General features: G+C 42.7%; 1 protein-coding gene across 1 annotated transcript in view; it reads right to left on the bottom strand.

The window, feature by feature from the left end:
• The window catches only part of LOC108890399 (adhesion G protein-coupled receptor A3), a 131,796-nt gene that overhangs the window by 75,703 nt on the left and 40,490 nt on the right, over window positions 1-15,603 (bottom strand). Inside the window, 7 exon segments of the mRNA XM_051076685.1 lie at window positions 7,902-8,045; window positions 8,047-8,136; window positions 8,490-8,651; window positions 9,615-9,764; window positions 10,270-10,407; window positions 10,409-10,490; window positions 13,328-13,492. Of these exon segments, the coding sequence (XP_050932642.1) occupies window positions 7,902-8,045; window positions 8,047-8,136; window positions 8,490-8,651; window positions 9,615-9,764; window positions 10,270-10,407; window positions 10,409-10,490; window positions 13,328-13,492 (931 nt within the window).

The following is a 15,603-nucleotide window of genomic DNA, read 5'->3' as shown; positions in this document are numbered from 1 at the left end:
AGTTCATTAGTTCTTTTTTAACATAGTTTCTTACTTTATTGTTTCTGTGATTGATTGTGCTCTAAAATAAATTTAACTCCTAATAATCACTCTGTGAAAACTGTCAGTCACCTAAAAATACACAATGCACTGAAAACATCACCTCACCTGACCTGTTTTCAGCTCAAACACTCGCCTCAAGAGTGTGGCAATTTTTATCTAATCCAATATCTGCAAGAATTTGTTCACGAATATTTGAAGTGAGTGTGTCAAAGCCAGCGAACTACAGTGTGCGGAGATGAGGGGAAGGAGGCGGGAGGAGCGTACGCTTTTTGATGAGGACTTTTTTGGAAACGATCAGTAAACAAAGCTTTTGCGGTTTCAGATTTATCCCTACCAATTAGGTTTTAAGGAGACATTTGAAACAGGATGTGCTGGATCAGAATTTTTTTCTGCGATCAAATGTAACTGAGTGAGTCAATGGCTGTAGAAAAATGCCAGTATGTGTTCATTTTCATATCTGTGCAATGTTGTAACATTAATATGCGAGTGAGATCCACACAGAGATGAGAACATTACATTCTGTTGGGAATCTGAGAGGGGAAAAAATGCAAATGTCAAGAATAAAATTCCAGCTCACTAAACTCAGTTAAATGGATAATCAGGTCAGGCCTGAAATCCTACTGACTTTGTGGATCTGACTTTTCTTCTAGAATCACCAGAAAATTGACATTTGAGTGAAATGTCTTGTCTAACATTGTGTAAAGACATAAAGACATCCAGTTCCCAATGAGGATGGATTGTAATAATTTTGGTGATCCCTTAACTTTTCATCTGGGGCCGTCGTTAGGCTGCATTCTACCAAAAAAAAAAAAAAAATTTAAAAATAATAATACTATCTGCTGTTGGTCTCAGCTGTACTTAGTGTTTAGTGGTAATTAGTGAATGTTAGCATGCAAACAAACTGCTAGCATCGTTTGCCGACCCTTCCAGTGCATCTACACAGCAGGAACTTTAGCTGCAGGCATAGAAATCCTCTTCCTGAACAGAGCCGGTCTTGGACTTGTGTTAAAAACCTGGGTATTTTAGTGTTTATTTGACAGAGTGAGAGAAACATCTGCAACTAGAATCACAGTTGTGATCTTAACCTTTGAGCCCAAATTCTAATTCATCCTTGAGTCAAGGTGTTTCAGAGATATCATGTTCACAAGGAAAGCCAACAGACAGACAGACAGACAGACAGACAGACAAGCTGAAAACATAAAGCCTCCGGCTGCAGCTGTGATTAAGGTGGAGACATAAAGATGACATACAGTCCCAGCTGGACTCATTACATTAGACCACTGGACCACTGGGAGGCTCATGGAACCTTATAGATACTATTAAAGCCCCAGACGTTTTTTTAAACAACAATCATTTGTTCCTTCTTAAACACACCTCACGCATCAACAGGAACACTAATATGCATTATTTCATTATTAATGTTCATGTTGAACCCCGGAGGAGAAGTTAAGATTTCTTTTGTCTTTTGGCCTTCCTCTATAACAATCACATCTGTCAAAAATGTATGTGTGTAAATACTGAAAATCAATCAGGAGATGAATACTTTTGCACCAGAGTGCATTACGTAAGGCGCCGATGTTTGCGAGGCTGTGTTTTATTACACCTCTCTTTGTCAAGGTGTCGGCACGGCAGGGCCATATGCTCTGTGTCTTAGTCCAGTTGGACCCAAAATGGCTCTAAACGGTGCTGAGCTTCTGCCAGAGTGAGACAGAGAGCAGATCGCTCAGCCAGTCAGTCAGTTCCATGAGGTTGGAGGGAACAGCCTGGAAAAGAAGTTTATGGGGAAGTCTGTGGGTTTTTAGGAGCTGGACTATTAATCACTTTTAAAGCCCCTTCTTAAAAAGTTTGTGTGCCACTGTTCTTGTTAATAAGAAACTGGTTCCACACGGCTGCTACAGGACACTGCAGGTCAATGAAGACACGTATGCCCATGTCACCTCCATACAGACGTACTGTGCTGTACACGCAGTTCAATAAAACTGCTGGTTTAAACTTGACCTGCAGCCAAATCTACAGCGGCTCAGTTTGGAGGAGAATCACTGATTACTGACTGAGCATCCAACTTGGAATATTTTCCAGCTTATTTCCTTCTTTACTGCCTGTTTATATCTTTCACAGTAACTCATTTGCTCGATAACAAGCTGTGGTGCTGTGTGTCTGTTGCAGTCTTCACAGTGTGCTGTTAAACTGAGCAGTGTTAGACAGGCTGACTGATGAGTCATAGGGGAGAGTGTGTGTGTGCATTATGTGCTCCTGATATACCAAATGTATTTATCTCGCACAAAGTTCACACTCCTGGAGGGAAGAAAGATGGCTGCTTTCACACAACAGACCCTCATTCTCGATTCAGAACTGCTCATCTTATTTCATCTGATACTACGTCCAGATTTCCCTCATCTCTGATTTGATGCATCCTTTCAAACACTGGTTGGTGTATTTTGCTTTTCTTTTATTGCCGTCTCACAGCGTGCTGTGAGACCAAGAATTATGAGATTTGTCTCAGCCGAATGATGTGTGGTTTACTTATTGTCATGGCAACACTGACACTTGATGCATTGAGCATTCAAATATAAGATTATATAGAGAGTCTGATTTGAACACTTCTCCTGACGTAACTCACACGTAGATTTTAAGAACCATTCTGACTCACTGAGACCTACAGTGACTGGACAAACCACAGATAACCTACCCAGTCTGTCTGTCACAGTCTAAAAGGAATAAACTAGACAACACACTGAATGACCGGTTAGTAACAACTGGAGTTCAGGCAGCAGACGCCTCCACAAATCCCACAAATACTCCAACAAGCATGAACAGCAGTTTGTACTGTTTATATGTGACATTACCACTGCAAAGGCCGAAAGAGGAGACTGAACTTTGAAAACAAGGCTAACGTCAAGTCAGGTAAAGTGCAGACTATTTATAAATCTATGGCTGCGGGTGAAGCCTCAGAAACTCAGTGGGAATACAGCAGTGAATGCACACAGACGCAGGTAGATGGCTGCTATGTGTTGCAGAGAGAATAATAATGAGCTCATAGGTGGATAAGAAGCAGCACTGTCTACTGTACATCCTTCTTCCAATGATGGACTTTTGTGTTCAGCCAATCAGACTTTGCCACGACCTCTGTGAGCCAATCATCTCACTGCTGTCAGGTTTTTCAGCTGGTGCTCTCTCTGTTTTTTTTTTAATTTTGGTGTTGGTGTCAGATCGATGTCACCCGCCTCTGCTGCTAGTTTCCATCAGAACCAGCTGTCCTTCTGCTGAGCTCAGGAAATCAGACTCAACATCACATCTACACATCTTCAGCTGGTCTGTTCTTCACTCTCACCACCACTGTGTCTAGACTCCATCAGAGGCTTTCTGTGTGACTCATGCTGTGACTCTCCCTGTTAAATGACAGCCACACGATGGGGGTCTAATCACTGAAGGCTCCTCGCATCTCCTTTTAATTTTTCCTGCTGCACACACTATGTCAAATGAATTCATGTAATAGCTCTTTAAGTTTGTCTGTCCTGATTGAAGTGGCGTCACCACACATGGCAGCAAAGGAACGACAGCTTTCTCCACAAACTCGTCCAAGAAAGTCTTGGAAGTTCACCTTTTTAGTGACAAATTCGAGGCCATGTAAGTGACAGAGTGGTTAGAATATCTGTCAAAATACTGGCAGTTTAGGGGCTCAGTGTTCAGCTGATACAGCTCATAGCAGAGACTCTGCCCGGCAGCAAATACACAAGACATGGAAGGAAAAGCAGGGATACTGACAGATGTCCTGACTAATGATTTGTGGCCAAAGAATATCATGAAGCTACCAACCTGAAATCTATTTCTGCATGTGGCAGTGTATAAAGAACAAACTAAAGAAAGTCAGCTGCAGTTTACATCCATATCAGACACATAATACATGTAGTGAGGATTCTGAAGCAGTGAAGAGTACAAGTGGACGTTTGAGCCAATTTTGAAGAAATTCCCTCCAGGCGTTCCTGAGATATCACGTTGACGACTTTTGACGTTTGACGACCAAACTGTGATCACTTTATCTGTGAGTCTAACTGAATGTTTGCGCCAAATTTGAAGAGATGTGACCTTCATAAGAAGCGGACGGACGTTATCGTCTGTGTGGAGGCATAATTATAAAAGAATACAGAAGGTTAATAGAAAAAAATGGTAACACACGCTTCATGATGCAATCTCATAATTTAGCACATTTTCTCAACTTCCCTGAAAATGAAACAGCACAAAATGAGCTGGATATGAATTCTTTGGGTGTGTATGCTCATCTGTGTGTGAGAAGGAGAGGTTACCAGAGTGTGTGCTAAAGTACTGGACCTACGAGACTTTCCCAGATTATCAGTAATTGGCAAAGTCTTTCCCACAAGCCCTGTCAAAGGTGCAGCAGTGGGTGGGTGGATGGGGGGGTTCAAGATATTGTTGCAGCAGAGTGAAAGCTTGAATAGATTAGAGACATTTTATAGGCTGTTGAAGTCACTTTGGTCTCCCTCAACAATTACCATTAAAGTGCTCTCGAGCAGGGCGCTGCTCCTCACCCCACAACTGCTCCTGAGGAGCAGGAAGGAGCAGGAAACTGGGCAGCTCGTAGGTGTGAGAGTGTGAATCGCCCAGAGGACAAGCTCTGTTCATTCTGCACATTAAACGAGGTGGAAATAATATTACACTTCTTTATCTCACACCCAAAAGCTGACTTTTTTAAATCTAAAAACGATCCAAATATATCAAGTCTTTAAAGGCAAGAAAAAACCTGGCTGCACCTCCTGAAGAAAATGCCAAAATGCAGAATAATGGCAGCACATTTGCCAAAATCGAAGCACAAACAGAGGGTACTAATGACGTCTTTTAATCGTGGACTGTTGTGCAGAATGACTCTGCATTACTATCATCATCTTAGCTTTACGTGTTTATATGTACAATACAGTGTCTCAGTCACACTGTGACAATATTCAAGCAAAGCACCTTTTGAGTGTGATTGAAACTGAATGTGTGTTACCCTCTCTCCACCTACAAGCACTCCCCCAGACTAAGGTTGTAAATTGGCCACTTCATTTATGTGATGTTCTTAGTCAACGTGCCTTGTTAAATCAAGATTAGCTTAATGGAGATACAATACGGCTACAGCCTCTAATGTGCTGCAGCCTTACTATTATTATGATTTCTTCATGCCAGCTAGTCAGTGATCCAGTAATAATCCCCACCACCTTCTTAAGTCAGTAATGTATTCATAATAGCACTGCTTTATACTGGTGATACAGGTGGCACACTCAGGATATAGGTGATTATCTGGAGAAGCAATTACGCAGCACATATTTATTTTTCTATAACAAAATGGACAACGCGTACACTGGGCGTGTGCGTGCCGGTGTAAACAGGAAGTAGATTGTCTTCTCTGCAGTTGGTTGCTTAGCTGCAGAAAATACTACGAGAAACGGTGAAAGGAATTTAACAGCTGCCAACAAAGACACAGAGGTCAGCAACGCCTGATGCAAACACTTGGTATCCATGCATTCACCGCCAGGCGTAACCGTGGTAACAGTGATAAGTTGTCAAACTAAAACGTATTAGTAAGGATATAACCTCAGTGTGATGGACACAACAGGTGTTAACTGAATAAATGTTGAAGTGTTTGAGTAATAATTTCTCAACATGGGGGAGAAATTCATCTGATGCAGTGAAGGAAAAACAGAGTTCAACCCACACACACACACACACACACACACACACACACCTGGTTCCTCTGATCTCATCTACACAAAGTCATTCACTTATAGAAAAACAGGCTTGATTGAGATGTGCCTCTCCCTCTGTCCAGGATTCAGCTTTTTATCAAATCTGAATCTCTCACTGTTTCTGTTCCTCGAGCCTGAACTGAACTGAACTGCTGAAATAAGCCTGACATGGTGTACACAGTATCAGTTCTATCATTCACTGACGTCAGTTTAATAAATCACTGCCCTGTCTTTGTAGCACCGAGCTGCGTCTGAAGATCTGGTCGCACTGGAAGGTTTAAGCTGAGGATCCTCGACTTACAAAAAATGAAACTTTGATTTGATGCATTTTAGATCAATGTTCAAGCAAGTTAAGTTAATCAAGCTCCTGTTTTTTTTAAACTGCGATACACATTTCATATTTAGCTAAATGACAACCTGAGAGAAAGACTGAGCCTCAGACTCAGAGCTTAACAAACCTCCATACTTTCTAACTTGGACGCAGATACAAAATTCAACTACTTATTAGAGACCAGCTGTAATCATGATGACTTTTGCTTGTGCCAAGAGATATCACTAAATATATTTCCCGTCTTAACAAACGTGTGGAGACTGAGTACATTTGGAGAAAAGTCTGTGTTAGCAGCACATTGAGATGCCAGAACACAGTCTGACAAAATGCCAGATTTGAGTAGAAAACATTTCATGACAAACACAAACAGAATTACGATAATGAAGAGACCAGATAGAAGCGTCCTTTCTTTAACATCAGCTTTCTCTAGGCTGCTTTTCAACTAAGACTCTTACTTGCGATTAGGCAGCGAGGAGAAGCTTTGGAGAGCATCACACGTCAACACATCCTCTCATATTTACAGTTTGTCAAAAGCCAAATCCATCGTACTGGGAGTTTCATGCTCAAATATGCTACTCAAAGACACAGCGTGCCAAGACTTGAGAAGACTTGGGGTTGTGGCCAATAACCCAGCTTCAGCACAGAGAAATCAACTGATTTTTGTTGTTTCTGGACTCGACTTGAGAGTGTAATGAAGTCTGTCAGAACTGTGAAGTACAGGCTCTTAGTGTTCACCAAAATAAATGTTGCTCCTAATTTTAAAGTCCATCTGCAGTGATACAGCTGACTTAGCTCATCTCCCAGATACATACATGTATATCCATGCACGCATGCTACACACAGCCTGGAGCTGAGAACTAACTGCTATAATTGCTGACAAAACCACAGAGACTTGACACTGTCTCACCAGAGAAGAAGAAGACGAGGGAAATGAAATAAGCATGCAGCTTGAAAGATAAACACACACCGGCTGACACACACTAACACACACAGACAGCGTATTCGCCCGCACGCACGCTGATGAATTCTTCAGCGGGCTGAATAGCTAGAGGGTGCAAACTGTTCAGATGCTGCAGAACTGTGCCACTTCAGTGCCAGGTGAGCCGAGCGTTTTCCCTGCCGTCTGCAGATGCACAGTGCCTCTCATCTGTCGATGTGGTGTTTGTCATTTGGGACAGACACAACTGGAGCCATGGTGGGGCTGCAGCTGATTTAAAGTGACAGGGTATGCAAGGCCATCTTATCCATCACAGGGGAGGGGCCAGCACGCACTGACTCCCAAATTACTGAACCTACCTCCACTACAACCCCACCTATCACCAGCTGATCTATGGCGTGCCAGAAAACCCAAACAAGGTGTCATCGTGCTGGGACAAATAGGCAACAACAGTCTTAAGGGCAGGTGGTAATCTTTCTCACATGCTTCCACTGTGTGGTGTTAGAGAATTCGTTTTATTGTGCCCACGAGCTGCTGCACAAGCTGTTCTCCCAGTCTCATATTTTATTTCTTTCTCAGTTGCTTTCTTTCTCCTCTGTTAGAACATCCTCTGTTCATCCTCTCTCATCCCTGCATTTGAACACACTGTCAAAAAATACAAAAGTGTGTGTGGCCTTTCAAAAAAAAAAAAAAAAAAAAAGCCCCACTGAGAGTGAGAAAGAGAAACATTCAAAGAACACCATTTCCTGACCTCGGGCTGGATCCGGTGGATTTTGCCAACAGAGGTGAGCAAAAGAATAGAATAGCATATTTCAGAAAGTTTCACACCATTTATTAACTTGGGCCTTACCTTGCTGAGCTGACTGGCCGGCGAGCCGCTGTTGTTGACAGTGTGGCATTTGAAGTTGAGCAACGATTCCCCCACGGCATCACGCTCTCTGCCCATGCCCTTGTCAGTGTGGGAGTGGCTGTCAGGGAAGGGGGGAGGGGGCAGACGAAGGGGGACGTTGGAGTGCCGTGCAGGACAGACCGAGAAAGTTAGACGGGCGGATCAGAAAGGCCTCCAGAGCTATATTAGCAGACACCTGAGGGAGCCAGGCCAAGAATTAGGAGTGAGGGAAAGAGTGGGAGGGGTTGGTGGGTGGCAGAAGAGAAGGGAGGGGAGAGATTTTTATATTAGTCATTTAGCAGATGCTTTTATCCCAAGTGACAGCAGAGGGAAAAAAATAGACGGAAGCGAGAAGAAACAAAGAAAGGAAGCAATTTATCTTTCTCTTGACTTATTCTAGCTATCTGCTCAGGCCAAATTAACTTCTCATTATTCTAAGCCTCACGAAAAAAAGGTAAAGCTGTGGGACGTTTAGTCAGATAATCAACCTCCGCCCTGACTGGCGGTGGCTGTGAGTGTGGGTGGAGCTGTGCAGCAGTCCAGCCGTACCTTAGAAACGACCTGATTGTCTCCGGTCAGCGCCAGGTCAGCGATCCGCTCCACACACTGGACGATCCGCGTGCACGCCCGGGCCTCGTTCTGGGCCATCCACAGGATGTGCTCCTCCACCAGCATCATGTTACTGGCTATGTCTGATATGTAATCCCCCAGCTGCAGAAACACAAGCACACATGTATGCAAATGTTCAGTTACACACACTGTACCTACAAAGCCCACACACACACACAGAGGCAGACTCATCATGCACATCAATCATATCCACAACAACAGGCACATTTATAATCTCCAGTCAGAACTGTGAGGGAGGCAATGGTGGCGTCATTCATTATAGGGAGATTTAATTTAGATTAGCAGCTCCAATGGGGCATAATCACTTCCTTGAGATGGCAGTTCACTATTTACTTACTGTACTTTTCATTGTTGCTTCATTTGACTGTTCTTTATTGGATGAATGAGGGTGGTCTCCTCAGCATTGTCTTAGGAATGATAAAACTCAAAGTATCTCCTAATAATATCTCCTCCCGAGTGACCTGTGATGAGTAATTGGACGAGTGAGAGCTAATATTGATTCTTTTCACTGACTAAGCTCAGCACCCTTCGCCTCACACAACCTGACCTTCAGCGTTACGTAAAGCCCTCCCATTGCCTCTGGTCATAGACAGAGAGCAGGTTCACCTAAGGTAAAAACATGGCTTGCCCAAAAACAGATGCATCTTCATAACCATAATTGTCATTCAGGTCCAACGCTGCCATGGGCGAGAGGGAAGCGTTTGAGGTGAAAAGTTAAGCTGTCTGGAATCGATTGAAGGATTGAATCCAGGACGACAGCTTGTTTCCTGGTGTCTTCTCAGGCAGCTTCTGCCGTCTCTCACTGAGGTGTCCGTCTCTGTTTGCTCAATTAGGACTCGAGGAGCCGTTGTTAGCTCAAGATGAGCTAGTCTACAGTTTTCCTGATAAATCTCATCCTTTTAGGCAACAGCTAATCAGTGCTTTCAGAGAACTGTGAGCAGGCATATTCACGATTGCTGTAAGAATGGGAGGAGCAGCTGATGGTATATGAATGAGTGGTTCTCCTTAAATGGGGTCTTAGATCACATGCTTTATCACTCTCACCTCTCTGCGCTTCTCCACCAGCCTCGTCAGTCTCTCCACCAGGTGTGTGACAAAGATGACGTCCATGACATCAGTGAAGTGCGCCGCCCTGCTGGTGAAGGCCACTAACTGCTGGCCTAAAGGCTGAGCATTGGTGGTATTTATAGTTATCTGGAATAAAAAGGAAAATATGCAACAATATTCAAAGAGGGATGATCACACAGTCCATCATCACAACTCAGCAGGGACATAACACCAAACAGCTCTGACAACATATAATAAATAATAAATCACTCTGACGCGTTTTCATGTCACACATGTAGTTTTGTGAATGTGATTCCTTTAATGTGGTTCAGTAATCCCATGAGTGATGTAGAATGAAGTCAGTTTGTCGTCAGTCACTTCATATTATATACATGAAGACATACATGTACAGATCTGCAAACACCTGCAGGCTACACATGGTGGAGATGTTAGTTTCTGTCTTCTGGGAGTATGAAGTTATTAAATCTTACCATTTGTCTGAGTGGGTTGGTAAATATGGAGGAGTCAACATGGTGAACATCACAGTAAACTTTATTACAACTGATTCAATGGCAAACAAAAACCCTGTGGATTAAAATCTGTGAATGAATTCAAACTGTTTTCTCTCCAACAAGTCCTCTGTGTGTGATACCTGGGTGAGCTCGTGCAGCACGCGGGTTAGTTCGCTGGCGTATGGGCACTGGGTGTAATCCTCCTCAGCCCACCGTCCAGCCCGGTCGCAGCGCCTCCACGCCTTCTTCTCCCTCTGGATGGAGGGGTTGGGGGCAGCTGCCAGAGGGGTGGGGGGCAGAGCCAAAGGTGGCAGGAGCGCAGGGCAGGAAGGCCAGGATCCCAGCGAGAGTCTTTGGCCACCTGCCGCACAAGATATCTCCACATTATCAGGAGTCAAGTGAATTTAGAAATCTCTCGCTGCACCAGATGGCAATTTCATCCTCTCTGTACCTCGGAAATGATTAATTAGCATATTTGATTTACAGCTAGCTCTAATTATTTTTACAGCAGGACTGCCAGATTCTGATACTTGATTGTGAAACAATGTGTTGTGTTATTGATGACTTCTGACTTAATTAACTTTATTTACAAACTTTATTAATCATTTTTATTGTCGTTCCACTTTGTGCACAATGAAACACTTTTTTTGTTTAATGACAGAATGCACTTAAAGGGGCACTGCACCAACTCTACACATTAAGCTCAGTTTGATCGTTGTGTGTAGTACTGCTCAGCCTGAGGATACAGTATAATGTCTTCTAAAAATGACCCACATGTTGTCATTGTGGCTGTTTGGATATGGCCTGGAGATTACACAGATAAACAGAAAGCTTTGTCACAACCTGGGGGGGGCATAGAATGTGAGAGACGATTGAAATGACCAACACTAAGGACTCAAAGTCAGGACACCTTGACATGTAGTGGTTTGATGTTGATGTTCTGTCTGCTTCTTGCAGGTCTCACAGCTCCATGAAAGTACGATGCTAAGTCAAATGCAAACCACCAATGGAAGATGAAAAATGTTAGAGAACGATGTTGATTTGAAGCAAAAACCCTGATCCTCCTGAAGGGGAAATTCAGCCTCGAACAGTAATTACAAGTGTTGTTCGTATGGCCATGCAAAGTTCAGTGAAGTCTCCTCTGAAGCAGGAAATGAGACTTTCTCAATAATGTCATCAAGAGCCAAGTCCTGGAGCTGCTCTACTGACCAACCTGTGATAGGGGCCAGGGTGATTTTTAAATTTTCATTTTATGGGTAATGCCTGTTAGTGTTTCAATAAAATAAAGCTCATTTGAGTGTAAAAAGTCAGCCAAACATTCACAGTCCACTACATTAGCCTCCATTTCCATGGTAATAAAGGGACTCCAGGTTTTGTTTCTTAGTGCTGTTGGAGATTAAAGCTCTTTTTTTGGCGTTCTGCAGCCTCAGGAAAGAGTTGTCAATTTGTCCACAATCAGGGGAGAACGTGTCTCTTATGTGTTTTAATTTTCTCCTCAAGGCAACATCAAAATCCTGCAGAAACTTAGCTGAAGTAATGCTTAATGTGGCAGCACCTTTGACTTTGTCTAAATGAAAATAAAGGAGCACGGCACTCAGGAGGCAGGTAGTCTGCTCCCAGGGTAGAGACCTGCCACCCCTCTGCTCCACACCCCGTTCTCTTTTCTCCCCCCTCTCTCTTTCTATCCACACTGTTGCAGCAGCAGCAGCTACTTAGTAATAAATGGCGTTAATTTCGCCCCCAACAAAAAAGTGGGCTCATTTTCCAGCCCATTACTCCAACGCTCCGGCAGAAACAAAGCCTCTGTGCCTGCTGCACTGGAAGCAGGCTGTAAAGTACAGCAGCTAGAAAGGAGTGTACACGACGACAGCAAACCCACAGGGGAGGAGAGGTGGAGGATGTGATTGTGTGTGTACAACTACAAGGTTTGAAGGTGGTCACAAGGAGTAGACAGGGAAAAAGAGGAGTGATGGAGGGCGAGGAGATGTGGAGCATTTGTTCTTGTTTTTATTTGAAACCTCAGTCGTGGGAATATGTGCTCTCCCTTTTTTACAGTCTTGCTATAAAGCTGGACTACACAGAGCTGTAACGTTTGTGAGAGTTTTCATATCACATATCCAATTATTATTAAAATATATGAACTGTCCAGGCTCTACTGTATATGTACTCTCCTCTTGTCTTTGATGGTTACTGAGCCTGGTGTAAGGCACACCAGGTGTGGCAGATTTTTGTCAGGTGGAACAAAAATCAGCACGCCACCACCAAGAGTCAGACTTAAATATAGTGACCGCTCTGATTACAGTATTAATTTTTGCACAGCAGACTGTAATTAAGAATATTTCTGGTAGATTAAATTATAGTGGGGTTAAACGATTGCTTATTTTGCTGGAGACCTCCTGGTATCAGCTTTGAAAACCAGCCATTACTGTCCGTTGCCACTAATGATACAGAGCTAACTGGTAAACGAAAAGTACACTTAAGATTCAAGGCTCTGGTTTATTTATATAACCTTAGTTATTTTTGACCCGGTGAAAGAAAACATTCAAGGAAAATTGAAGTGCGATCAAAAAGTTCTGGGACTGTGAAAGTGGGGCGGGTGAATAGGGCAGGTGCAGAGCAGAGAGTGTGTTAGAGTGGCCCTATTTTTGCTTTCAACACACTGTGAGGAAGCATGTTGTTATAATAGAGCACGTGTTTCAGTGTGACCACTGAAATTATTGCTTGTACTGCTGGCTGTGCATTATCATGCCACGTTCTGTTTGTTCACAATAGGAGCAGTCTTGGAACTTTTTGATCGCACCTCATATACTTATTTCTTTCTGAGAGTTAGAGAGACTGATGTCACTTTAATATCTGTACAGAAATGAAGCTACCACCAGGAGGCAGTTAGCTTATCTCAGCATGAAATACTGGAAACAGGGGAAAACAAAACCAGTTGTACACTTCTTGTTGTTTCCAGTTATTTCCAGTCTTTGTGCTAAATTAAGCTGGCAGTGGTTTTATATTTACTAGCACGAGCGATATCAATTTTCTCATTTAACTCTCAGCAAGGAAGCAAACAAGCTATAAACAAACTATTCCTTTCAGTCCTTTTTATTTGAAGGGTACCAACAGGATAGAGCTGACAGTGCTATGAGGCTATATGACCACACATATTCGACCAGCTGCACAATGCGTGACTGCTGTGAGGTGACTCACCTGAAGTCCCCCTTGTTGTTGGTGACTCTGTCAGTGGGGCAGTACGGCGCCGACGTCTCCAGAACAACGATCTCCATTTGCTGAGAAGTGTTGCCACGGGAACTGGTCACCAGGCACTCCCAGATGCCAGCGATACCCACGTCGATGTTGGACAGGATGACCTCGCTGGAGGAGGAGAACAGAGGCGTCAAACTGTGAGTGGGTGTCTGTGCTGGTGAACAACTTCTTATGAGCGTCGAATGTCTTCAAAAGGTTTGTACAAAGTTCTAGTTTAGGATTTGACCATAGGTTTAAGGTCAAACATAGCTTTCAGATTAGTTTTGTGTTAGGATTTGATTTTAAAACGGTTTGGATTATTTTTGGATTAGGCTAAGGATTAAAGGTAGTGATACAGCAAAAGGGTTAAGGTTGGTCAACATCTTAAGGATTCTGTAGTCAGTGGAAGCTCCTCGTCAGGGCAGAGGTACAGAAATGTGTGCTTCAGAAGATCTAATTTATTCAAGAGACCCTCGTGCATGTATGAGTATGCAGTGGCTTAAAATGTTGGCTATGACTTAAGATGATCATTACTCATGCTTATCTTTCCTACTTTGTCACAGCGATTCCTATCTCAATGGAAAATGCCTGATTAAACAAAGGATGGTGAAACAGTGACAAAGAGCCAATGCAGGCCATTTGCCAAGGCGACTAATCTTGAGGATTTTACTCCTTATGAAAAAAAGGAGTAAAGCCGGCGGAGATTGCTAAGCAACGGGCATTATCACCATGGAAATACTACCTCTTTGAGAAATGCCAAGTGTTTAATTTCCAAATACAATCCAGTTGTAGTCAAATATACATTTGCTTTGTGTGTACTCGAGAAGCTAATGCCTTTTTTGTGATTTAATTAAGCTGCGTGTGCTCATAATACAAGTCACAGTTATACCCACTGTAAAAAGTTTTAAATGCAACTTAGGGAACAATGTTGTACAAATGGGAATTTGTGACAGTTGACATTAAAAATTGTAAGTGACAGACTGGACAAGAAAGTGAAATCTTTCAGAGTAAAGATGATTAGTGGCTGAGCGGCTCTGATGTGGAGAAGCTGTAATCCCAGAAAACGTTCCTCAGAGGATGTGAGGGAAATATTTATTCAGAAATATTAAATGCCTTCATTTTGTCTGCTTCTCTCTCTCTCTCATTCTCCCCTTTCACTCTCAATATTCTTACTACTAGTACAATAATTTTAGGTCTTTTTCGCTAAGCATGTAATTTGTGAGAGGCAGTGGAACACCCAAACACATTCACACCTCCTGGCCTTGAATACAAGGTTTGTAATTCACCTTAACTGCATGTGTTTGGATGCACAGACTAAACACAAACAGGGCCCAACACATATTAGGACTTATTTCTCTTCTCTCATTAAATAAATGTAGGTTGCATTCACACCTGTGGTTTGGTTCATTTGCAAAGTGCAAAGGAAAAAATGGTTGTTTACTGATCCTTTCTGAAACAAAAAACCAAGAGGAATAAACATGAAGCCTGAGGACTGACATGTACCTCATTGATTTGGCATTTTGGTGATGTCATCCTGCATCATCAGGCAACATGAACCCAGATGGGGAAATTAAATGTTGGAGACTGGCGGCAGGTCATGACTGCACTTTACTGCCTCATATGTGTGTATTAATGTTCTCTTGTGTCACAAAGTTCAAAGAAATAACAGATTAGAAGCATTACTAGTCCAGACTGCAGCTAACCTAAATCCAAAGCTGAAATGTTCACTCTGTTAATAGACTAGTTGGCAGAAAATTCATCATTCATCTTTTTGATGGCTGATTAATTGTTCCAGTCATTTTTGAAGCAAAAATGCTAAATGTGAGGATCTGCTGCTTTGTGCTCTGAGAAATGAGCATATTTCACTTAGCATGCTAAGTTGAGTAGAGGAAAAGAAGTGATAGAAACAAGTTATCACTGCTGTTGCATTCCACTGCTGGAGAAGCTTGATGCTGAATTTGCATTGTTTCTTCTAACCTGGTAAGTAAACATCTGATGATGCTAACGTTGGCTATGTAGCAATAGCAAAAACCTACGTATAGCACCTTTAATGTCAGTTACATAGGCTTTTTCTCTTGTGTGTAGAGAGTGGTTTCAGAGGGAGCAAAGAAAAAGGTCTTATGTCTTTCTCCCAGTCTGTACTGTCCTCTGTGTCTTTTACAGACACCTACAGTGAGGCTCTATCGGTTACTTCGTAAAAAGACACAGACTTGATGTGGAGCAGTTTTTCATTAGTGTAT

The sequence above is a fragment of the Lates calcarifer genome, linkage group LG16_LG22 (assembly GCF_001640805.2).
Source record: "Lates calcarifer isolate ASB-BC8 linkage group LG16_LG22, TLL_Latcal_v3, whole genome shotgun sequence".
NCBI lineage: Eukaryota > Metazoa > Chordata > Actinopteri > Centropomidae > Lates > Lates calcarifer.
This window is presented reverse-complemented; position numbering and strand designations above follow the sequence as displayed.